The sequence below is a fragment of the Hyperolius riggenbachi genome, chromosome 2 (assembly GCF_040937935.1).
Source record: "Hyperolius riggenbachi isolate aHypRig1 chromosome 2, aHypRig1.pri, whole genome shotgun sequence".
Classification (NCBI taxonomy): domain Eukaryota; kingdom Metazoa; phylum Chordata; class Amphibia; order Anura; family Hyperoliidae; genus Hyperolius; species Hyperolius riggenbachi.
Genome location: NC_090647.1, coordinates 331,301,834 through 331,328,270, shown reverse-complemented (window position 1 = coordinate 331,328,270; position 26,437 = coordinate 331,301,834). Strand labels below are relative to the sequence as shown.

Here is a 26,437-nt window from a genome sequence, read left to right as displayed (position 1 = left end):
TCTTTGTAACTTTTTACTTTGTTTTTGTAATCTTTTGTATATATTCTGTTCTGCATTGTTCCACTTTTTTCCCTGGAATATTAAATTATTATTTAATAAGCTTGACTTCTGCTGTACTAAACTAACACTCATAGCCTAGAAGAGATTGAAGTGTGTATAAGTCCGCGCCTGATTGTATGATTGAGCGACACTACCGTATAAGATTGTAATTGCATTGTGTGTGGGGCGTTTGTCATACGTTGGCCTAAAGCGCGCAGCTGACCCAACGTACGAAAACGCCAGTGCGAGTAGCTCAACAGCTGAGTGGCTAACAGTATCGTTCGGAACGACTGTTAGTGGTTTTGCTTCCCTACAGTGTAAGATTGCAACTCTGTGTGTGTGGGGGCGTGGCGTTCCCATATTCGGCCTAAGCGCAAAGCTGACCCGAATACGAAAACGCGGATTGCGCGCTGAGGACTCGACAGCAGAGTGGAAGTGTCTAGCGAACCGCTAGTGATGGCAGTGAGAGGTGTTCTGAGGGGTCCCAGCCTTGTTTTTGCTCGAATAAGGCTGCTCCCCGCTTGATCTGGTCAAACCCGCAGTCGGGAACCGTATACGCAGGCGTGCCGCGGGCTGGTTCTTGACATAATTGGCTGGCAGTGGTGGGAACGTTTAGTACATTAGTACGCAGTTTAGCTCGCTATTCTGAGTACTAAAGGCTGGAAGCTTGCTAGAAGAAACTAGCCTACAGAAGTCTACTCAGTGCAGAATCTATATACGTTTTTTTTTGTTCAAAGATACACACTTGGCATTTTGCTTCCCTTCCCCCCTTTTTTCTTTTTATTTTTGCAACACGATGGCTCAAAAAGCATCCAGCTATGCAAGGCAAAGCAAAGAGATACTACTCAACCTGTGTGAGCACAAAGGCATCGAGACGGTGAGCGGCCAGACTAAGGAGCAGTTAGTTCGTGCCCTCGAGGAGTATGATGAGGCAGAGCAAGCCCGTGCTTCAACGTCAGCGGATGCAGCTCACGCCACGCCAGAGGAGGAATCGCTCCCCCTGCAGAATGCGAGTGGAGACGATGTCCTGGACGATCCACTGAGCAGGGAGATGCCATCTCTGGAAGCTGATCTACAGCTACTGAACTGCGCCTAAAGCTGACCCTACTGCACCGACAGGCAGAGGAGGGAAGAGCTGAACGGCAACACCAGCTGGAGCTGGCTAAACTTCAGCAGCAGAACCGGTCTGCTGGACCCGCAGAACGCGACGGTGAGCGAGTCCACAGAATCCCCCTGGATAAGTTCCCCGCTATGGACAAGGACTCTGACATAGACACTTTCCTACAGGGGTTTGAAAGGACTTGTCGGCAGTATGGGGTGCCCCGTGAGCAGTGGACAAGATACCTCACACCAGGGCTGAGGGGCAAGGCCCTGGAGGCGTTTGTGAGTCTCCCCCAGGAGGAAGAAACAGACTGTGAGGCAATTAAGAAAGCCATCATTGCGCGATACCACCTCACGCCAGAGGTGTATCGCAAACAGTGCAGCGAGGTCCTAATGACAGCTACCTGGATCATGCTTGCAACCTGCGCACTGCCTTCCAGCAGTAGTTAAAAGGACTGTCAGTCAAAACCTTGGACGCCCTGCAGGAGCTGATGATAAAAGACCAGTTCCTACACACCTGTCCTGTTGAGGTCCGGCTGTTTGTGCTGGATCGAGAACCAAAGACAGTGGATGAGGCTGCGGAACTGGCCGATTCCTACACCGCCTATAGAGCACCCGAGTCCCGGAGGACTACTACTCCCAGCTGGCGGGGAGAACAGATGGCTAAACCTGTGTCACCCAGCACCCAGAGGAGGCAAGCACCGCTATCTCCTGGATTCCGGCAACCGACCACTGACACTCGGAAATGCTTTGTATGTGACAGGGTGGGTCATATCAGCACGACTTGCCCAGAGAGGAAGAAGGAGGCCCCAAAATCCAGTGAGGCCTCAAACCCCAGGGACGTCCCAACGGCTTTGTGTGCTACCAGGAATGCCACTGGCTATGCAGAGAATCTGCAGCTTGTCACGGTTGGGGGTACAATTGCCACTGAGCTGAGAGACACTGGAGCAGAAGGGACTCTCATACATCCCCAGCTTGTGAACCCGGAGCAGTACATACCTGGGAAAATGATTGCTGTCAGAGGAATTGGGGGTGTCACCCCAGCCATACCCACCGCCTTGGTCCACCTGAATTGGGGGGCCGGCAGTGGAATGAAAGAAGTTGGGGTAACCGACAAAATCTCTGCCAACGTTTTGCTGGGTACTGACCTGGGACGGTTAGTGGCCCGGTATGAGCCTACTCCAAACCCCGTGGAGCCTGCATCCTCAGCAGAAGTTCAAGACTCTTGCAAGGTACTGTGTGATAATGCTGTGCAAGTGGGGAGTGCTGGCGAGGCCCCAGGGGCTACGGACTGTGTACTAGGAGCCAGCCCTAGTGATTCTCCAGGGCCTAGGCCTGAAATGGGACATGTTGATACAAAGAATGCAGAAACTGATGATGTCATTTATGACGCACGGACTATCGAGGCAATCGATGCAAGAACTGTTGATGCTACTTGTGAAGTGCTGAGTAGCACTGTGTATAATGCTTCAGATAATGTTGATGGGGGATGTGATGTTCTCAATGTCAATATGTGTAAGACAGATAATGCTGATGTCATATGTGTTGTGCTACATAATGCTGTGTGTCATGTGGACACTCCATCAGCTGCAGGAGTAACCAGCAGTGCTTGCTGGGCTGCAGCAGATGGATTGTCCACTGAAGGGGCAGACGGCACCAGGCCAGATCTTCCCCCTTTAGATGTTTTTAAGACCAAATGTGACGTGATTTATGATGTGTGTAATGTGGGCGCTCCCTCAGCTGCCGTGGTAACCCGCAGCGCTAGCGAGTCTACAGCAGAGGGACTGTCCACTGAAGTGACAAATGTTGCTGGGTCAGCAACATCCACTTCGGAACCTGGCCCTGAGGGCCCAGGAGCCTCTCCGTCTGCAGCCTTCCTGGAATGTGTGACAGGCAGCACTGAGCTCTCTGGGGCTGTTCGATTTGACAGCAGCCTGGAAGAGCTCAGGGGGCTAGCCAGCAGGTCACCAGCTGGGAGGGGCTGGCTGAGAGGGTTCTGGGAAGTTATTCCCTCGGAGCTGTCCGAAGGGGAAGAGGCAGACCAGCAGATAATCGTTTCCCAAAGGGACTGAGAGATAGCTCCTGCCACTATAGAGAAAGTGCGTGTAGAGATGGTTGGAACCCTTCCCCAGCTGCAGCACTGTCTCTATGGTCGCGAATTGAGGGTTGTCACTGACTCGCATTCCCCTGGTTGGTTACGTCAGGTTGCCAAGGGCAACGACACATTGCAGCAACCTGACCTAGCTTTCCATTCGTGTAGCTTGGAGCTAACTGACAGGTGGGGAACCCTCCTAAGAATGCAAAGGGGTTATCCCACCCGGCCAGGCCGTCAATGTAGGCTTTGGCAGGACGATTCATTAGAATCATCTGCCAGCGCCATCTGGAAGAGGGGGCGTGTCAGGAATATAGCAGCTAGTTATGAGGCTGATGATGTTAGGAATACAGGAACATATTTCTTTCATTTTCCCATTTTTATATCTGCTGGGTTATGTCAAAGGTGTAGATATGCCAGGCTAGATTCATGGACTGTTCATGTGATTGTGTGTGTGGGTCAATAGACCTACATTTGCATCTAAAGAGGACTTCAGTGAATAGAGCTGGGGTAACCAGACAATGGCAGAAGTGAAGTGTTGAAGTCATTGACAATGGAATTCATTGACACTTCTGTTGATGAAGGCTGTTAAAGCATTGTGAAGAACTCTAGACTAGTCAGGAAGAGTCCAAAAGTTGACGTGTGTTAAACACTATTTCATTGTGAGGAAATTGAATTATTGGTGGAGGTGCAAACTATACCCTGTAAATTACATCTATTGGAAAGGGTTGGAAATCTCTGCAGACTTTAAAAACGGAGACAGGAAAAAGCCTTAATCAAGTTTCACCTGGAGTTGAAAAGCCTCACTTCACAATCTTTTGATGTATAGACTTTTACCTGGAAATGGAATTATGTCTGAGATTTAATTAAAAACTAGTTCCTCCCCTCCCCAAGGAAGTTGCAGCCTCCAGGCGTATCTCACAGTATAAAACAGCAGCTAGGATAGCCACAACTTGTAGTTCTTGGAGATAGCACATACGGCTAGAACTACCCTGGTTCCTGACCAGAAAGTGTGTACTCCCACAACAACGCCAGATCGATACGCTGGTACGTTTATTTCCCCGTTTATTTTGGTAAGCAAATCGCTTTGTGTGTATTTTTGTAACTTTTATCTTTGTAACTTTTTACTTTGTGTTTGTAATCTTTTGTATATATTCTGTTCTGCATTGTTCCACTTTTTTCCCTGGAATATTAAATTATTATTTAATAAGCTTGACTTCTGCTGTACTAAACTAACACTCATAGCCTAGAAGAGATTGAAGTGTGTATAAGTCCGCACCTGATTGTATGATTAAGCGACACTACCGTATAAGATTGTAATTGCATTGTGTGTGGGGCGTTTGTCATACGTTGGCCTAAAGCACGCAGCTGACCCAACGTACGAAAACGCCAGTGCGAGTAGCTCAACAGCTGAGTGGCTAACAGTATTGTTCGGAACGACTGTTAGTGGTTTTGCTTCCCTACAGTGTAAGATTGCAACTGTGTGTGTGTGGGGGGGGGGGGGGGGGCGTGGTGTTCCCGTATTCGGCCTAAGCGCAAAGCTGACCCGAATACGAAAACGCGGATTGCGCGCTGAGGACTCAACAGCAGAGTGGAAGTGTCTAGCGAACCGCTAGTTGTGGCAGTGAGAGGTGTTCTGAGGGGTCCCAGCCTTGTTTTAGCTCGAATAAGGCTGCTCCCCGCTTGATCTGGTCAAACCCACAGTCGGGAACCATATACGCAGGTGTGCCGCGGGACGGTTCTTGACAATTACCTTTTGGTATTTCTTTAAGTGGAGGATTAAGGCATGTTTGTCTTCTGGGGACTGAGATTTGTGCCACAGTCTTTCAAGTTTTCGGCCTTGTCTTTTCAACTCTTTTATAGAGATATCAAACCACTGTGCATGATGGTGTGGAGTAAGATATTTGGTGCACAGAGGAGCAATGGTCTCAAAGTTGGAGGACACACATTTGTTGTATTTTAACACCAGAGTATCAGGGTCCAAGCTGGAGTCAGTCAATTCATCAAAGCTGAGGTTATCTCGGATATGTTGTGGAGTTAGCCCTTTTAAGTGGCAATATTTTATTTGGTTCTTGAACTGGTTTTTGACAGCTGGTATTGAGAGGGAGAAGTGGATAGTGTGATGGTCTGACCAGGCAACAGGATTAATTTCAACACTGGCTGTTGACAGACCAGTATGGAATATAAGGTCCAGAGTGTGACCTTTCTTGTGAGTGGCAGAGCTGATTGCTTGGGAGAAGCCCAGTTCATTTATGGCACAAGTTAGCTCTATTCCTAATTGCGAAAAGGGGTCATCCACCCATGTATTGAAATCTCCAAGAACAATCCATCTGGGGTGTTCTAGTGTTAGGTTGCATAGGAGATCTACAAGTTCCTTAAGGAAGGCCGAGTCCTTTCCTGGTGGGTGGTAGATCAGCAATATGGTTATGTTTTTCTCAGCTGAAAGTTGCGCCCCCAAGCATTCAAACGAGTTGGTAGGTCCTACAGTCTGATTTTCAAAGCTGATCTAAAGCAAAGTGCAACCCCTCCGCCCCTGCGTTCTTTACTGTTGCAGTGTATCACGGAATAGTTTATTGGCACGGCGGCTTCCAGGATGGGGCCAACTGGTTCAGCATGCCAGGTCTCAGTCAGGCAGGCCATATCAGAAAACTCTTATTAGGTCATGAATGATTGCTGTTTTGTTGTTTATGGATCTGACATTACAGAGAACAGCCTTGATGGGGTTACCCTGGGCGCTGAGGTCTGTGATTGAGGACTCCAGGAGGAAACAGTCTCCAGATGTGTGGCTGTCATCTCTGCTGGATTGTGCTGGAACTTTTAAGGTTGTTGCCTGGGTGTACTCTGTAGATTTTGTCACAGAGTTATTTTGGTTCTGCAGTGAAGAACGTCTTTTTTCATGTCCTCGGGACCCTCTTTTGGTCTTTCTGAGGATTCCAACAGACTTAAGTAGAGTTATTGTTGATTTGTCATTTGGATAAATATTTCTTGGTTAGTATAAGGGGCCCATACACCTAACGATTTTCCCGCCAATATACAGCAGATTCGATCACTGTGATCGAATCTGCTGTAAAATCGTTGCGCAAACGCAAACGATTGATTTCCGTTCAAAATCAATCGTTCCCGTCGAGCCGTCCGTGCGGAAGATTTTTCTCGATTGCCGGCGGGTTGGGAGTGCGTCGATAGTGGCGTTCGAATGCCCGACGACCGACGCAATACAGCGGCAATACATTACCTGTTCCGCTGGTGCGTGTCCCCGCTGTCACCAATGTCTTCTTCTCCGCTGGGTTCTGCGTTCCGGTCTGGCTGGCTTCACTTCCTGTCCCGGCAGGAAGTTTAAACAGTAGAGCGCCCTCTACTGTTTAAACTTCCCCGGACAGAAAGAAGTGAAGCTGTTACGATCTGCATCTGCTGGTAAATTCCTGCATGAACTAACTTTGCTTCACCAGCAGATGTCACCAGCCTCCTCCATGAATTTACAACCTGAACTTTCCTCTGCCCACCAGCAGAGGGCGGACTGTCTAGAGATCTCTCCACAGACAGGGAGGAGGCCTGGACTGTCACATGGTCTCTCAGCATGGCATTAAGCCACACCTGTGAACTGGCTAGTTGCTAGCTCTTTGTTCCTGATTCTAGCCATCCTGTCCTGAGTTCCCTGTTCCTGGTTGTATTGTTCCTTGTTTCCCTGCTCTATTGATCTCCCGTGTTTTGACCTTGTGCTTTGTATACTGACTACTCTTTGCCTAGCGATTACTGTACTGTTTTGATCTCCTGTGTATGACCTATGCTTGCTGACTATCCGTGTGTCTCCTCCTCGATTATAATCTGTATTTTGTAGATATATTCTAGGTTTATGTTGTGTTACTATTCCGGATCCAGGGTCAGTGTGCACACAGTTCTATACACTGGATCTACTCTGCATAACTCACTTTATGCAGAGAGGTCCTTGTATAAACCCTGATTTCATACCTTGTATGCTTATTGAATTTCTGCCTGTATTTGATGCAGTGTATTGTATGTGTGTTGCCTGCAAGTTGATACCGATTGTTTCCGTGCATGAGTTAATGCACAGTATTACCTTATTTTCATTTGATAATAAATCCTTATTATTCATTTACTCCTGGCTTGTCAGTCTTTTCCTAAACAGTGACATCTCTGCCTGGTTGCGGGTTTGTGCGTTGGTTTCTGTTTGCACCAGGTGCAGCGCACAAACTCCATGCAAATTATAACAGAAGAGCTAGCCAGAAAAAATTGTCACTAGGAAAAGGTCTGGGATCCTGTTTTTTTTTCTCCAGCCATGATTGACATGAATTTAAAGCACCTGTCTGAATATGCTATTCTAGCAAAAAACAAAAGGAAACTTTGCTACCATGTATTTGCAGACGATTCCTATGAGGATCTGCAGCAGCTGATTTCATGGGTTCAGTCCGTGAGTAATGAAAGAACCTTTCCTTATGATTTAAAAGACTTTTTGTCAGTTTTGCAGGAATGTTGTTCTGAAGCCCAACAAAATTCAGTTGCTCATTCCACAATACATGTTCCGGGTAATTTATCAGGCCCCGTTAAAAGTCCTGCTGCCCCTTTGAATCAAGCCAAATCCTGGCCAGTAATTAACCAGATTCAATCAATTAAGCCCACTCATGATCCTGCTACTTCCATTAATACTGGAATCTCATTTGTTTCAGCTATGGAAGTTGATTGGACTATTCAGCACAATAACTTCTACTCCTTGCTAGCAGAGGAGGACCAATATGAGTGTTATAAGGAATTGTCAGCATATTCCCGTGAAGAGTTAATGCAAATTGTTATGCATGTTAAATCTTTTATGCAGCAGGGCAACTCTGCAGAATCTGAGATGCAAGCGTTGTTGCAGATTCTGCAAACCCTAATTGCAGTAAGAGACCCTTCTACCTCCTGGACTCAAGTTAGATCCCTGCCTGTCTATTGCAATAACTCCTCCTCAGTAATAAACCAAACCAAGCCAATTAAAACTAATCATATTCCTGTCACTTCCAAACAGACAGTTCAGTCCTGCAATTATGCTCAGGGTAATCTGCAAGCTCCCATTAAGAGTGATTGGGATCCCCCATTCAGTAGATGGGAAATTAATGCACTGAATGATGAATTAAAGTATGATTGGGAGTCATTTAATGAATTCTATTCCACAAAAGATACGACATTCTTGGATGCATGTATTAAATCTGCAACTTCTCTGATGAACCTGAATGTTTGCAAGTCTGACTGTGTACTTCCCTTGATTGATGAATGGAAAAAGATTTGGCATAAAAAAGATCCTTCTGAGTTTTCTGGTAGTCAGTTTGTGCAGCATTCAGCAGCCAATGTTAACTCTGTCAGTTCCAGCAATAAGTTTGTCAGCTTTGATCCAGTATTCCATCCTGAACAGATTGATCAGATGTTTGGTTACCTTAAGAGTGACTGGGACCGATTTCTTGAGTTCTATCTAGAAAAAGGTGATTCATATATTTTTGCATGCATGCGTGCTGTCCAGTCCATGGTTGATCACAAGACTTGTAGATATGAATCAGGTTCTGGTCTAGTAATCGCTTGGCAAAGAATTTTGTCTCATTCTTATGATTTTCAGAGCACATCACCTGTTAATTCTGCCCCAGGCATCAAGGGAGAGACATGCTCTCTGTCCTCAGTAACCTGTTCCACGGACTTGGAATTACCTGTATCCAAAAATCATAAAAGAACTGCTCCTTTACAGACTGCGGTTAGATCCACTCCATGGTCGTTCCAGCTACCTACATCATACCTGCCCTGTTCTGCTGCACATCAGGACTTTGTTAAACTCACCCCTGCTTCCAGACTGAGTCAAAAATCTAAGTTCAAACGGAAATATTTTCCTACAGCCTCCATCCTTCCAGTTACCACCGCAAAGACTCCAACAGTTATGTTGCCGGTTTCCGCAGATCTACAAACTGTATCGATACCGAAACATAATCCATCTTCACTCCAGCCTGCTGTCCCTATTATGCCAGCTCTGCCTGTGCCACTTGCCTCAGTCGTGCCAGTTACTCCTGACATGCCAGTGCCAGTCTCCTCAGCCGTGCCAGTCTCCTCAGCCGTGCCAGTCTCCTCAGCCGTGCCAGTCTCCTCAGCCGTGCCAGTCTCCTCAGCCGTGCCAGTCTCCTCAGCCGTGCCAGTCTCCTCAGCTGTGCCAGTCTCCTCAGCCCTGCCTGTGCCAGTCTCCTCAGCCCTGCCTGTGCCAGTCTCCTCAGCCCTGCCTGTGCCAGTCTCCTCAGCCCTGCCTGTGCCAGTCTCCTCAGCCCTGCCTGTGCCAGTCTCCTCAGCCCTGCCTGTGCCAGTCTCCTCAGCCCTGCCTGTGCCAGTCTCCTCAGCCCTGCCTGTGCCAGTCTCCTCAGCCCTGCCTGTGCCAGTCTCCTCAGCCCTGCCTGTGCCAGTCAGCTCAGCAGTACCAGTGTCTGTCAGCTCAGCAGTACCAGTGTCTGTCAGCTCAGCAGTACCAGTGTCTGTCAGCTCAGCAGTACCAGTGTCTGTCAGCTCAGCAGTACCAGTGTCTGTCAGCTCAGCAGTACCAGTGTCTGTCAGCTCAGCAGTACCAGTGTCTGTCAGCTCAGCAGTACCAGTGTCCGTCGGCCCAATGTTTTCCCTTTCAGAAGATTTGGCAGTGTCCTTGTCGGTCGGCTTGGCAGTGTCCCTGTTGGTCAGTTTGGCAGTGACCCAGTCAGACAGCTTGGCAGAACCTCTGTCAGTTGGTTTGGCGGTGGGTCCTCCAGACGTCTCAGCAAGCCTCCTGCCAGCTGCTCCGGCAGAGTCTCAGTCTGCCGTTCCAGCAGAACCATACTCCACAGCTCAGCCAAAGGCCCAGCCAGGTGCTCGATCAGTTGGTCTGCCAGTTGCTCGATCTGAGGTTCAGCTAATAGCTCTGCCAAGGGTCTTGTCAGCTATGCAGCCAGTGGTCCAGCCAGTCGCTCAGCCAAAGGTCCAGCTTTCTCGAGTCTCTGCTGATGCCCTTTGCCCTTCAACTTCTGCTAGAGCACAGACTTATGCTGAAGTTCAACCCGCACAGATGTCTGACACTCAGGCACCACAGACCTCTGTTACTGCCCTGTTTCCACAGACTCCTGCTGAGATCCAGCTCCCTCAATGTTCTGCTGAAAGAAGTCTCCCACAGTTTTCTGCTGAGGCTAAATGCACACTCATCTCTGCTGATGGCTCGTCCTCAAAAACATTTTCTGGTACTCAGTTCCCACAGATCCCTCCAGATACCCTGCATTTACAAACTGTTATCCAGTCTGCTGCTTTGCCTGCTTTATTGGAAAATGACTTTCAGTTTATCCATCCTGATGGCCTCCAGTCTGCTGTTCCTGCTCCTGATAACCTACAGTCTGCTGTTCCTGCTCCTGATGACCTACAGTCTGCTGTTCCTGCTCCTGATGACTTACAGTCTGCTGTTCCTGCTCCTGATGACTTACAGTCTGCTGTTCCTGCTCCTGATGACTTACAGTCTGCTGTTCCTGCTCCTGACGACTTACAGTCTGCTGTTCCTGCTCCTGACGACTTACAGTCTGCTGTTCCTGCTCCTGACGACCTACAGTCTGCTGTTCCTGCTCCTGACGACCTACAGTCTGCAGTTCCTGCTCCTGTTGCCTCCAAGTCTGCAGTTCCTGCTCCTGTTGCCTCCAAGTCTGCAGTTCCTGCTCCTGTTGCCTCCAAGTCTGCAGTTCCTGCTCCTGTTGCCTCCAAGTCTGCAGTTCCTGCTCCTGTTGCCTCCAAGTCTGCAGTTCCTGCTCCTGTTGCCTCCAAGTCTGCAGTTGCTGCTCCTGTTGCCTCCAAGTCTGCAGTTGCTGCCGATGCCCTCCCATCTGCTGCTTCTGCCGATGCCCTCCCATCTGCTGCTCCTGCTGGTGCCTCTCCTGATGAGTTCCTGTCTGGTGCCTCTCCTGGTGGTATCCTGCTCCTCCTGTTTATGGCCATTATGCATCCCTTCCTGATGGCATCCAGTTTTCTGTTTTATTTGGTGACCTCAGATGCCCTGCTCCTGTGGATGTCCAATCTATGGCTCTTCCTGGTGTCCTTCATTTTTCTGTTTCACCCAAAGGTCTTCAGAGGGACTTGCAACATGTCCTATTGCCTCTGGGTCCTTTTGTCCAGTCAGCCTGGTAATACCCGGGTTGTGGCCTCATTTACTGACCAATTTATGGCCTGCCCCTTTCCAGTATTTTCTGGGACCCAGGTGGGCATAAGTCCAAGTGGAGCATCCGGAGGCTGCTCCTTGAGGGGGGGGTAATGTTACGATCTGCATCTGCTGGTAAATTCCTGCATGAACTAACTTTGCTTCACCAGAAGATGTCACCAGCCTCCTCCATGAATTTACAACCTGAACTTTCCTCTGCCCACCAGCAGAGGGCGGACTGTCTAGAGATCTCTCCACAGACAGGGAGGAGGCCTGGACTGTCACATGGTCTCTCAGCATGGCATTAAGCCACACCTGTGAACTGGCTAGTTGCTAGCTCTTTGTTCCTGATTCTAGCCATCCTGTCCTGAGTTCCCTGTTCCTGGTTGTATTGTTCCTTGTTTCCCTGCTCTATTGATCTCCCGTGTTTTGACCTTGTGCTTTGTATACTGACTACTCTTTGCCTAGCGATTACTGTACTGTTTTGATCTCCTGTGTATGACCTATGCTTGCTGACTATCCGTGTGTCTCCTCCTCGATTATAATCTGTATTTTGTAGATATATTCTAGGCTTATGTTGTGTTATTATTCCGGATCCAGGGTCAGTGTGCACACAGTTCTATACACTGGATCTACTCTGCATAACTCACTTTATGCAGAGAGGTCCTTGTATAAACCCTGATTTCATACCTTGTATGCTTATTGAATTTCTGCCTGTATTTGATGCAGTGTATTGTATGTGTGTTGCCTGCAAGTTGATACCGATTGTTTCCGTGCATGAGTTAATGCACAGTATTACCTTATTTTCATTTGATAATAAATCCTTATTATTCATTTACTCCTGGCTTGTCAGTCTTTTCCTAAACAGTGACATCTCTGCCTGGTTGCGGGTTTGTGCGTTGGTTTCTGTTTGCACCAGGTGCAGCGCACAAACTCCATGCAAATTATAACAGAAGCCAGCCGGACCGGAACGCGGAACCCAGCGGAGAAGAAGACATCGGGGACTCGCGCCGGCCGGAGCAGGTAATGTATGCGGGTGGGGGGGAGGGGAGGCAGCGGCAGCACCACCACAGATTGTGATCGGTTTCATGCTGAAATCGATTAACAATCTGCAGTAAAGGCAGCCATACGATCCCTCTCTGATCAGATTCGATCGGAGAGGGATCTATCTGTTGGTTGAATCTGATGGCAAATCGACCAGTGTATGGCCACCTATACAGGGAGAAGTGTCTCTGCTGAATATTGATGTTTACACATTAGAATGGACAAAAGAGACAGCTCAGGGCTCCTGCTGAGATAGGCCCTGTTTAGAGTAAAGGCGGATTGTTCAGGAACAGCTTTATCAGTCCGCCGACAGTGCATACACACGCACTACAGTCTGCTGAAAACCCGCCCGGCGGGAGGTGCCGACGGACCCATCGTTGGCTGCTGTAGTGCGTGTGTACGCACCTTTAAGGTGTGAACTTTTTCAGCTCCAGCTTTGGTGTCCTGCAGAGATCAAAGGGCCTGTGTAGACTGAATTGTCCATACACAGAGATGTATGGATGGACAGCATGGATTTGAAAACACAGTCCCTTTTTAGGAATTTGAAGATATTATATATAAAACATACGTAGGAAAATATAGTCTATTGAGCATAGATGCTGTGGATAATCGATGAAAGTTACTCACAGGATGGAGAGAGGGTGGCATCAAGAGGCCGAAAGTCTTAAAAGTCTCAGGTCAATTCCAAGGAAGGTGTGCAGTGTACAGCAGTGGGTGATTCCAAGGAAGATCCAATGTAGCTTAAATCTCTGCCATCCCAAGTAATCCAAGTGTTCTGAAAGGTTGTAGGTGTTGCCAGAGAAGTGATGCATTAGAATCCTCTAAAATGTGGGTCCAGTCTTTCCATTAAGAGGTTTAAAGTAGCAGAAATGAGATGTAATGTCTGGAGCAGCCTTAGAGAGCAGCAGCATCAGTCTGGGTGTGCTCTGACTCGTACTGTTCTTTGAAACTACTGGACCCCGCGAGCTCCGGGCAGGTTCAGTGGAGTGATCGTTAAATGAAACAACGCACTCTTTAAACTACAGTAATTGAGCCCAGCATAATTGGACTGCGCATGCTATGGCTGCACAGCGTGCTCAGGGGATTATAACATTCCCTATAGTCATTAAGCTGAGCTGCTATAGCAGCACAGCTTAGTGAATCAAGCCCACAGTGTTGGTGTTGCTTGAAGACTGGGTTGGGAAGCCCTGGTTTAGACCGCCTCTGTATTCACTACACCCTACATTCACCACATTGTATCCATGAGCTGCCCATTATTCCATCATTGTAAAATTTCTAACATACTGACAAAAAGTAGATAATTATTCAACGTATTAAACCACACTTAACCACATGCTGTACACACATGCTGTACGCTTATCCACCCACTTTACACACAGTCACATGCTATACCCTTACCCACATGCTTAACAGTTATCCATGCGCTGTTAGAGACTACTGTATTTATTGTCATTAATTTATTATTCATTGCACTGTGTTGCTGTATACTGTACATATATATAGTACAGTAATTATTTAAATGAATTAAACGGTTGACAGAGTATCACTTATTATTGATCATGTATTTACTGTTAGGCTCTGTTCCCACTTGTGACGGATGAAAGCGTATACATTTTCAACTGATCCATTGGTCTGTTTAGCGCAATGTTTGATATGTTTTTACATATTATTTCTGCATCTTCTACTGCATTGAATATGTTTAATGCATTTTAAACATATTCAGAATACATATTCCAAAGGAATTTTTGATGACTATTTCCTTGTAAAGGTTGTTGGGCGTGGTTGTTCTGGACAGGGAGGAGCAGGAAGTTGTCCAATATGTTTTCCCCCCACGTCTTGCCTATGAAAATGCACCAGGTGTGTACGTTTCTTGGCAAATGGGAATAGAGCCATATACTTTCTGGTTGAACTTGATGGACCAATGCCTATTTTCATCCCAACTATCTAACTATGTATTATTATGCACCTTTCTGCTCATCTAGTTATTCTAGGCCATGTGCTGCTGCAGTGTTTGTGATGTTTTTATCATTGTTTGTTGCTGTGATATAGATTAAATAAAGATACAATAGCTTGTGTTGACAGTTTACCCCATTCCTTTTATTTTTTTCTTCTAGCTACTGTAGTTTTTGCAAAACTGTGACTGTTAACTGTGCTGCAACAATGGCCACTAGAAAGAAAAAGGTTGAAAAGGAAGGCATTAAGAAAAAGGTGATGATTACAGTGGAAGTTAAGAAGGAAATCATCAAGAAGCACGAACAAGGTATGCGAGTGGCTGACATCGCAAGATGTTATAGCAAGTCTACCTCAACAATTTGCACAATATTAAAGAAGAAAGAAAACATAAGGAGGCTAGATGCAGCAAAGGGAGTCACAAGAGTATCAAAGCAACGGCCACAGGTTCTGGAGGATGTAGAAAAGTTGCTTCTTATATGGATAAATGAAAAGCAACGTGCAGGTGATACTGTGACCGAGACCTTCATCTGTGAGAAGGCAAAGGCTTTGTACACTGAACTCATAAGTAAATTACCAGGTATGTCAACAGAAAATGAAGAAAGCTTCAAGGCAAGCAGGGGATGGTTTGATAACTTTAAGAGGAGAAGTGGCATCCATTTTGTGAGGCATAGAGAGGCTATGAGTTCTGATACAAAGGCAGCTGAAACATTCACCACTGAGTTCCAGGAGTTCATGGTTTCTGAGGGTTACCTGCCGCATCAAGTTTTTAGCTGCAATGAGACCAGGCTTTTTTGGAAAAAGATGCCAAGGAGAACCTATATTGCAGCAGAAGAGAATGCAAAGCCGGGTCCCAAGCCCATGAAAGACTGTCTCACCCTCTTGTTTTGTGCTAATGCAAACGGGGATTGCAAAGTTAAGCCCCTACTCGTGTATCATTCTGAGAATCCGCGAGCCTTCAAGAAATGCAAGGTGCAGAAAAGCCAGTTAAATGTTATGTGGAGGTCCAACAGCAGGGGTTGGGTCACTCCTATCTTGTTTGTTGAGTGGATCAATGAGGTCTTTGGTCCTGCGGTAAAGAAATACCTTTTAGAAAAGAATCTGCCAGTCCAAGTCTTACTGCTAATGGATAATGCTCCTGCTCATCCCCCAGGCCTTGAGAATGACTTACTGGAGGAATTCAAATTCATTAAGGTCAAGTTTCTTCCTGCTAACAAGACTCCACTACTCCAGCCCCTGGACCAGCAGGTCATTTCAAACTTCAAAAAGCTGTATACTAAAGCACTATTTCAGCAATGCTTTGATGTAACCAATGGAACAAACCTTACTCTCCGAGAGTTTTGGAAAAATCATTTTCACATTGTTAACAGCCTCAAGATGATTGATAAAGCCTGGGATGGGGTAACCAAGCAAACCCTTAATTCTTCTTGGAGAAAACTCTGGTCTGATTGTGTTGTTGGTCATGACTTAGTTTATGAACCAGAGCCACCAGTTGTTGATGAAATTGTGTCCTTAGGGAAGACCATGGGACTGGAGGTGAATGAGGACGACATTGAAGAGCTGGTGGAGGAAAATAGCCATGAGCTGACCACTGATGAATTGATGGATCTGCATCTCGCACAACAGCAAGTGGTTATGAAGGAGATCTCGTCTGAGGAGAAAGCGAAAAATACAAAGGACTTTCTCACTTCAAATGAGATACAGGAGATGTTTCATATGTGGGAAAGCTTGCAAAATTTTGTAGTAAAACACCACCCGGATAAGGCTTTAGTAGTTAGAGCAGTGGAACTGTTTAATGACAATGCAATGTCACATTTTCACGAAATCCTCAAAAGGATGCAACAACAATTGTCATTGGATATGCGCCTTGTTAAAGAGGAACTGTAGTGAAAATAACGCAATGGATAAAATTGCTTATAATTTCCGATATTCATTTATAAAGTATTTAGTCAGTATTTTCCTATTGTAAATTCTTTCCTCTCCCTGATTTATATTCTTAAATATATCACAGGTGACAACATGTTTAGTCTTTTTTTTTTTTTAACTCTTTTTATTGAAGAATGTATCAAAAAAGTTATCAACATTGCATTCAGTACAGGATTCCAAATAACGTACATATAAAGGAAGCTTGAGAAAATAGAGAAAGAGCAAGATTAGAGGTTATAATACTTATTATCATTACAGTGTCGTTTATCTGAAGAGACATATATTTATACTAGAGTCCTCATATGACTTACACAGTTATCATTGCATAATAGGAGGATCTAATATTAAAAGGTGACGTCTCACAAAAGGTGCTATCCACCATAGTCATATGTCCATGCCAACACTGGAGTGTGGTTTATCTAGAGAGGTATATTAACATACAATATAAACTTTAACAAAAAACAACATCAACTGCTTAGCTGCACCGTGGGCCTTATGCTATCTGTTCTATTTAAAGTGGAATATAACCCTGCATTTCAACTTTGCTCTAAAACATTATTTACAGTATATTATATGCAAAAAGCATTTTTTTTTTTACTAGACCAGCATTGGAAGGGTTACACAGAGTTTTAAAGTTCCTGGAGATTTCTGCAGACGCATCCGAAGCTGAAATAGATACATTTTGTTTACAGAAATGTATCTAAGTGTTGAATGTGACTCACTCTCTCTGACTGAGGAGCTGGAGGACAGCCAAAGTGTGTAACATTCAACATTATGTAAACAAAATGTATCTATTTCAGCTTCGGATGCGTCTGCAGAAATCTCCAGGAACTTTAAAACTCTGTGTAACCCTTCCAATGCTGGTCTAGTAAAAAAAAAAATGCTGGTTGCATATAATATACTGTAAATAATGTTTTAGAGCAAAGTTGAAATGCAGGGTTATATTCCGCTTTAATAGGCCATAGGGATTATCCATCCAGGTGGGCAAAGCGAATCTCCCTTCCCCCCCCCCCCACCACCAACACACATGTTGTTGCTTAGTCACGATTAGTACTTTCACACTTAAAGAATACTAACAGATATAGATCTCAGTGGTCATCAACAGTAAGATGGCTATCCATCCAGGGTGTCCATACAAGTAAGAATTTACCAATGCAGCCACAATTTTTTTAGGTTATCTGCTCCAATGACAGGTTAGCGTTTATGAGGCTCTTCCATCTTGCAATAGAGGGAGGTCTAGGGTTCATCCAATTTAAGACAATAACTTTATTGGCAAAGTAGCAGGTTTTCCTTATTAACGCTCTATATTGTTTGGGCCAGGCCTCTTCATCTAATATGCCAAGAAGGGCAATTTGGGGAGAGGGATCCACTTGTAGCTCAATAACCTGTGAAATTATTATGAAGATGTCTGTTAATCCGCTGCATATAATTTACATCGAGGGCAACAATGCACACTGGCAGTTTCCCATTTGAATCATTCTTTTAGGGGTAAGGTAAACTTGATGGATTAGATAAGTTTGGATGAGTCTGTCATTTGCAGCGACAGAGATCTGAGAAGGTAGATCCCATACCTCTTCCCAATCCTCATTAGTTAGTGTCGGAATCACCTCACGCCACCTGTCATAGGAAGGATCGTCGCCAATTTTAACGTATACTGCATATGAGTATAAAGTGGATGTACGGCCAGCAGTGCCCTGGGTTTTAAATATGCCTATCAGAGGAAATTCAGAGAGAGTTGAGTGTTCTCCTGCAAATTGAGCGGTCAGCGCATGTCTCAATTGTAAGTATTTGTAAAAACTTTTCCTGGGGAGGTTAAACTGTAGTTGCATTTATTCAAACGTTTTAACAGTGTTGAGATCATAAACCTGATAAATAGAGTGTATTCCTTTGGCTATCCACCATCTAGCTTCCTGGGATTCAACTAATTCTGGAAAGGCAGGGTTGAACCATAATGGAGATTCTGAAATAGTGTCTGAAAATGTGGCTATCTTTTTAATTTGTGACCAGACTCTATGACTAAGTCTGTGGACTGGAAGGCCTCCCCTGCCACCAGGCGATCGTGCCTCAAGAAAACCCAATAAAGGACAATTACCCAACATGTATGCAATGTGCTGTTCGGATTTAGACTTTGGGGTTTCATCAAACCAGCTTTTCATGTATCGTAGTTGGCCAGCTAGGTAATAGAAATAGAAATCTGGAAGTGCCAAGCCACTGGAGTCTTTAGGTTTTTGCAGGGTAGCCAGTTTAAAGGGATACTGTAGGGGGGTCGGGGGAAAATGAGATGAAGTTACCTGGGGCTTCTAATGGTCCCCCACAGACATCCTGTGCCCATGCAGCCACTCACCGATGCTCCGGCCCCGCATCCGGTTCACTTCTGGAATTTCAGACTTTAATGTCTGAAAACCACTGCGCGTGCATTGCCGTGTCCTCGCTTCCCCTGATGTCACCAGGAGTGCACGGTGCAGGCACAGACCATACTAGGCCTGCGCAGTACGCTCCTGGTGCCATCAGCGGGAGTGAGGACATGGCAACGCAGGCGCAGTGGTTTTCAGACTTTAAAGTCTGAAATTCCAGATGTGAACCGGAGGCGGGGCCGGAGCATTGGGGAGTGGCTGCGCGGGCACAGGATGTCTGCGGGGGACCATTAGAAGCCCCAGGTAACTTCAACTCATTTTCCCCTGACCCCCCTACAGTGTCCCTTTAAGTTTGGGTCTGGTATTGCCCCAAATAAAAGGGGACATAAGGGTGTTGAGATCTTAGAAGAATTTGACAGGAACAGTGACTGCAACATGCTCCAGAATATATAAAATTTTTAGGAGGAGGATCATTTTGATCAAGTTTATGTGGCCGGCCACAGACAATGGTAAGATCCTGCTTTCTTAGCAATTGAAAATGGCCGTTATTTCCCACAATGCAACGAGGTTCACAGACAGTAAACGGTCAGGGCCATGATCCTGACATCACACTGTGGGAGGGGTTTCATCACAATATAAGCCATATACTGTTGATGTCCATGAGCATCTATTTGAGGAAAGGTAAAGATTTCTTGTGGGAAAGGGGGTATCGGCATCTGGTTGGGATAAAGTTTAATCCTGGATTAAAGCTGCTCTTTAAAATTGCTCAAGAGAGAAAGAGATTCAAGTGAACACATGGCAATGATACCATTCTAAATCAAATTTGTCTCCAACCCCTTTCCAAGCCATTAGACTTATGCTACATACACACTTGAGATAAAAGTCTTCGGAAAAGGCAAGATCACAGACCAATTTTACCCCCTTCCATGTAGTATGAGAGACATACTCTACACAGTCTATTCTATTGAGCTGAACTCCCCATCAGATAAAAATCTTTGCACGATGCTGCACACAAAGATGCTGAACACATGCAAAAGATCAGTATCTGCAAAAGATCAGTACCTGCAAAAGATCCGTTCCTGTAAAATTCATTTATAGTCTATGATATCTGCAGATCCTCATACACACTTTAACAGACATTCATCTGCAGATCAGATCCACCAGGATGGATCTTCAGAGCTGCAGATGATTGTCAGATATGCAGATAAATGTCTTTTAAACAACATGTGTATGAGGATCTGCAGATATCATAGACTATGAATGCTTTTTGCAAGAACGGATCCCTTGCAGGAACAGATCTTTTGCAGATACTGATGTTTTGAATGTGTATGGGCATTTTTGTGTGCAGCATCTTGCAAAGATGTGTATCTGATGGGGAGTTCAGCTCAATAGAATAGACTGTGTTGAGTATGGCTCTCAGAAAACATGGAATGGGGTAAATTGGTCTGTGATCTTGCCTTTTCCAAAGACTTATCTCAAGTGTGTACGTAGCCTTATCATGCTAATTTTAACACACACAGTCTTATGTATGTCTGCAATGTTACTTGCATTATAACACTGACATTTATATCCACCAGTATTGCAGTGATGGCTCCTGCCCCCATCACCACCACCACAGGATACCTATTTCTATGTTCACTCCTGACCATTGACTGGCATGTTTACAGGAACTAATTGGTGCTGACTTATGCTTTTAACATACACTGGCATGCAGTAACTGGCACTTTACAGGCTTTAATTGGTGATGACTGATACTTTTAGCAGAAGTTTAGAGATGCTCACTGGTGTTTGGTAGTGCTTCACTGGAGCATTTTCCACTGACTACTATGAAAATCAAATCACTAGTCAGGGCCACTAAAATGCCAACTAGAGCCAAGCTTGTAGTGTGAACTGTCCAATAGAATTAACAACATCCTAGCATTTTCGCGAGACAAGTACCTGGTTTGACATAGCTTTATAAATATCTCACCAAGTCCTAACTTCATGATGCCTTTTTCCTGGTGTACTATCTATGAAAAAATACAGACCCCTATTACCGTTTCCCCAAAATTAAGATATCCCCCGAAAGTACCAAAAGCCCTGGCAGGAGTTTCGAGCATGCTTGAAAAAGTAAGCCCTAACGGCAGTAAGGGGAAAAAGTATGACGACTTGTGTTACTGGAGCCCATGGTCTCACGGGCAGGACCATGGCTCCGTTATAGGGCCAATCACTGCTACTCAGCGAGTGCAGTGATTAGCTTAGTAAAGGAGCCATGGTCCCGCCTGTGAGCCCATCGGCTACAGTAGAAACACAGGTTAAAACACAGCTGAGGAAATAGGGGGGCACAGGGAGAAGTAGAGGAGAACACGGGGACAGAGGGGGACACCAGGAGAACATCGGGCAAGACAGGGACACCGAGAGGACATGGGGACAGCGTAGGACCCAGAAAACATTGGGGGACACAGGAGGACAGGGGATAGAGGAGGAAACCAGGAGGACACTAAAGTTAAAGGGGGACATGGGCTCACAAGAGGTGGATCCAGCAGAGGAAGAGGGCACAGTGGGGAAGGCAGGAGGACACATAGCGCAGGAACTTGTGTGTTAACAGAATTTTAAGATATCCCCTAAAATAAGCCCTAGCACATATTTAGGTGCAAAAAATAATATAAGACACTGGGCCATATGCAATTCACATTTTCTCCTGTGTTTTCTCCTAGGAGATAATTTTTCATCTTTTTTCATCTTCAATTTAAATTAATTTTTTTTGCACTTTGCAAAGGAAAAGGTACCAGAAAGTAGTTGAAAAAGTACTGTAAAACTTATTTTGAGTATTTGCTTGCTGTGGGGTGTAAATGGCATTTTATTTACAAGTTGTGAAAAGATCACCTTGGAGAAAACTCAGGTGAAAAAGTGAATTGCATATGGCCCAGGGTCTTATTTTCGGGGAAACTCTATACATTTGCTAAAGGCATTGGTGCATTGTAATTTTTTTTTCATGAACCAGAGCTGGATTGCACACTGTTCTTTAGTAAACAGTTTTGCTTAATCTGTGCGATAAGGTTAAACGTTAGCTGACCTTGCAGCAACTGGGTTGAAGTTTAACAGTGTAGTTTGAATCACACTTGAGCTCTGTAGCCTATACTGTCCTTGTAAGTTTACACTAAATCTGTGAAGCACAAGGGACTACGTATGCTAAGCTGTTGATATTCAAAATTTGAGATCAGATTGTGCCCTGAAAAAGAATGCAGTTATATAGTACTATACTGACTTTACTTTCGAAGAGATCTGACAACACTATCCCACAGCTTCTTCTCCATACTGCTTCTCCCCTTGTTTGCTGGTACACTTGAATTGAGTGTAATACCGTGCATAACAGCATAAACATACTACCAGTGGCATAGCAATAGGGGGAGCAGAGGTAACAACCGCATTGGGGCCCTTGGGCCATAGGGGCCCTCCTTCAAGCACAATATTAGCTCTCTATTGGTCCAGTGCTGGAAATAATCACTTCCATAGATGCTTTAAATAGTAGTAATCATTAACACACTTTTCCCAATCCCCTTCTTGCACCTGACACTGTGGAAATTCTTGGCAGGATTCGGTGCCCGTATCAATTATGTATAGAGTGCTTGGGGGGCCCCATGTAAAACTTGCACCGGGGCCCATAGCTTCTTAGCTACACCACTGCATACTCCATGTAAGTTCCCACAATGACCCATGCTGTATTGCACCAACCCTGTGTAAAATTCCGAGACTAAGCTCAGTCGGCCTATTGTTCTGCAAGCAATTTCCACATGTGTGCAAATTGAAAGTTTCATCGCTCCTATAATGTTCCAATTCAAAGATTATACAACCTCAATAGCTGGTGTACTCTGTGGCAGGCTGTCTGCCAACAAACCTCAACTCCTTTTGAGAATGCACAATTTCTTTCACACTTTTTCCACTGCACAGAAATGCTCTTCACTGGCCAATAATAAACATACATGTTCTGGACACCAAAGTAATCAATTTCTCATCTAGACCATCTCTGATCCTCATAGCTGTGCTCTCCCAGGGTTTCCATGATGCAGGCTCGCCCCACTTTGGGTCACTGCCGCTCGGCTGTTAGAGTTTAGCCCTTGGATAGATTCTTATTCTCCGCTATGGGCATCCCCAATCAGGGACTCCACTCCAGTTCCATCACTTGGCTCCAGCCTCGATTGCTGCTTGGCGACCCCAGCGTTGGATCACGAGCTCTGCTCCCTTGTTCGAGGATGGTGGCTGAGATGCACCAAAATTAGTCAACGCTTTCACTCAGATCACCTAAGTGGACTTACTGAGATACTGACTAAGGTACTGCTTCAGGGCAACATCTTGTGGGCTTTTATCATCACTGCAGCGATGCAAATTCAAGTACAACCAGAGTTTCAATTATTCCCATTCTTTTTTAGTTTTATATGCTGCTGTGATTACTTTTCTCCCTTAAACAATTTTTCTACCTCTAACACCTTTCATGGTCCTAATCTTAAGACGTATATCCAAGGAGAGGGGTGAAGGCTACCTTAACCCAAAATCAATGAGCCTCAATAACTAATAATTACTTTTACTTATTCAACTCTATTGCAAGTAAAAGAACCCATAGGGAAGATGGGCAGACCCCACAGCAACATGGATCACAGAAATATACCTAGGTTTAAATCAACATTCAGTCCTCTTGGGGCCAAAGTATTACACTTGTAAATCCACATGCATACTTTCTGCAATAGGATCCTATCAAAATCTCTTCTGGGGCTAAAATTTAGCCTATGGATTCCATTGAATCTCAGACCTCTTCCATCTACGACATGGAAATGTTTAAAATGCTGTGCTACTGAGCCCTTTTTCACTCTTAGGGCGCGTTTCCACTTGGGCGGAAACCTCCGCGAATCCGCAGAGTTTACCCGCAGGCGAATAGTGCGGGGAAACTCTGCCATAGGGTGCAATGGTAACGCCGGTCGAATCGCTACCGCTAGCGATTCGGCCGGCTTTTCCATCCGAATCGGTGCGGGAGGCTGCGGATCCCATAGCCGTGCATGGCACGGCTGATGGGATTCGTCTGCTTTCTGTAACGATCGGTGTCAGCACGCAGAGAGAATCTGATTATTGGTGATCTGCAGTATCACCAAGAATACAGATATATACCTGATTATTGATGATCTGCAGAATCACAGATTAATACAGATATATTGCTAACCTCTGGACACCTGGATAATGTGAGTGTTTGGTGTAACGGTAGTACTTTGAGTATAGCACAGGAAATTAGAGACAGTATGGGCAATACTGCTCTAGAGAAAAGGAAACCTTCCAGTAGCCTGAGACTCCCCAAGGGGCGGAGTCAGGCTGGAAGAAGGAAGGTCCAGAGAGTGAGTGACAATCAAGATAAATGTCACTGAGTGATCTGGAGACTATCTCTTAATAGTAGAGATAGCTCTCGAGGTCGGGCAAGCCAGGTCGGCAACACACGGTCAGATAAGGTACATAGACAGAAGGCTGATTCGGTATCCAAGGCTAGCAGGGTTTGGCAACAGAGTATCAGATATGCGAGGTACCGAATCAGAGATAAGAGGAGTAGTCAGGAAAGCAATAAGTCATAACAGATATCAAACAATGCCTAGTCTGGGTGTGAGGTCCTTGGTCTCTACACCCTGGAACTAGTCTGATGTATAACAGAATGGTAACACACGTTCCCTAGTCTGGGTGTGAGGTCCATGGTCTCTACACCCTGGAACTAGTCTGATGTATAACAGATTGATAACACAAGTTCTCTAGTCTGGGTGTGAGGTCCGTGGTCTCTACACCCTGGAACTGGTCTAAGCATAAACAGATTGATAACACACGTTCCCTAGTCTGGGTGTGAGGTCTATGTACAGTAGTCCACAAGAACACACCAATTGGTAATTACCTTTGCAGCACATGGTATGTAGTCCTGTATCTTAAATTCCACACTAGCATTACTATTTGGAAATGTGTTATGCCTAATACACACTAATACACGCGGTATGATTTTCCATGCGATCGATGGATCCGATAGATAAAATCCGTCATGTCCGATATTGCTCCCGATCGTTTTGGCGCTCGATTTCTCATAGCGGTGAATGGAAAAAGATAAGAAAAACGAATGAAGATAAGAGGATCGAGCGCAGAATCAAGTGCGGAATCGTGCGGGAAAAACGATCGGGTTGCAAAATCGCACGGAAAATCTTACCCAGCATTACCTTTAAGTACATATGTTCAATGATTACATTTAAACATTCCCTTTTTCTTTATCTTCTCTTGGCTGTCTCAAACTCACTTTTGACTAACGTCTTTTAAAGTGAACCCGAGGTGAGACTGATATGGAGGCTGCCATATTTGTTACCTTTTAAACAATACCAGTTACCTGGTAGCCCTGCTGATCTTTTTGGCTGTAGTAGTGTCTGAATAAAACCAAAAACAAGCATGCAGCTAATCTTGTCAGATCTGACAATAATGTCAGAAACACCTGATCTGCTGCATGCTTGTTCAGGGTCTATGGCTGAAAGTATGAGAGGCAGAGGACCAGCAGGATAGCCAGGCAACTGGTATTACTTAAAAGGAAATACATATGGCAGCCTCCATATAACTCTCACCTCGGGTTCACTTTAAATTGCTGTTTCTCCTAGCCATCAAAAGGGATCTGTCACCCACCAATTTGGCTATTTCCTCATTTAGGGTTATAATACCTCAATTTAAAGGGACTCAGAGCTCTAAAATTAAAAAGATTTTATACATACCTGGGGCTTCCTCCAGCCCCATTCACTCCGATCGCTCCCATGCCGCCATCCTCTGCTGCCCGCAGCTTCGGGAGCCGGGTCCCGTCACTGACATCAGTCCTGGCCAGCTATGCAGGACAAGTGCGCTCTTTGCGTATTTCTCAAGCAGCTGCTGGAGAGATACGTAGAGGGTGCACTTCTCTTATGCCAGTCTGGCTCCGACTAACAGAAGTGCGGGGACTCGGTTCCCGAAGCTACGGGCAGCTGAGGGCGGCGGCATGCGAGTGATCGGAGTGGATGGGGCTGGAGGAAGCCCCAGGTATGTATAAAATCTTTTTTAATTTTAGAGCTTTGGTACACTTTAAGACCTGTAGCAATTGTTCCCAATGGCTACCGTATCTGGTAATAAGTCTCACCAAATTATGTCTCATCTTTTTATTTCTTTTCTGACCAATAAGACGTTTCTTTCTGCCTTTAGGTCCCTTAACCAGTTGCCGACCGCACGCTTATACCGTGCGTCGGCAAAGTGGCAGCTGCAGGACCAGCGACGCAGTACTGCGTCGCCAGCTGCAGGATGATTAATCAGGAAGCAGCCGCTCGTGCGAGCGGCTGCTTCCTGTCAATTCACGGCGGGGGGCTCCGTGAATAGCCTGCGGGCCGCCGATGGCGGCTCGCAGGCTAAATGTAAACACAAGCGGAAATAATCCGCTTTGTTACATTGTACGGCGCTGCTGCGCAGCAGCGCCGTAAGGCAGATCGGCGATCCCCGGCCAATCAGCGTCCGGGGATCGCCGCCATGTGACAGGGGACGTCCTGTCACAGGCTGCACAGGACGGATAGCGTCCTGTGCAGCCCGGATCACCGGGGGGGGGGGAGAAAGGTAGGAGAGGGAGGGGGAGAATGTCGCCGCGGAGGGGGGCTTTGAGGTGCCCCCCCCCACAACATGCCTGCACGCAGGAGCGATCAGACCCCCCCTGCACATCATCCCCATAGGGGGGGAAAAAGGGGGGCGATCTGATCGCTCTGCGTGCCCTCTGATCTGTGC

General features: G+C 45.8%; 1 protein-coding gene across 1 annotated transcript in view; it reads left to right on the top strand.

Moving 5' to 3' along the window:
• LOC137544428 (tigger transposable element-derived protein 1-like) overlaps window positions 1-16,362 on the top strand; it is a 41,391-nt gene extending 25,029 nt beyond the window's left edge. Inside the window, exon 2 of the mRNA XM_068265503.1 lies at window positions 14,549-16,362. Within this exon, the coding sequence (XP_068121604.1) occupies window positions 14,595-16,271 (1,677 nt within the window). The 5' untranslated portion in view covers window positions 14,549-14,594 and the 3' untranslated portion in view covers window positions 16,272-16,362. The remainder of the gene's footprint in view (window positions 1-14,548) is intronic.
• The last annotated feature ends 10,075 nt before the right edge of the window (window positions 16,363-26,437 follow it).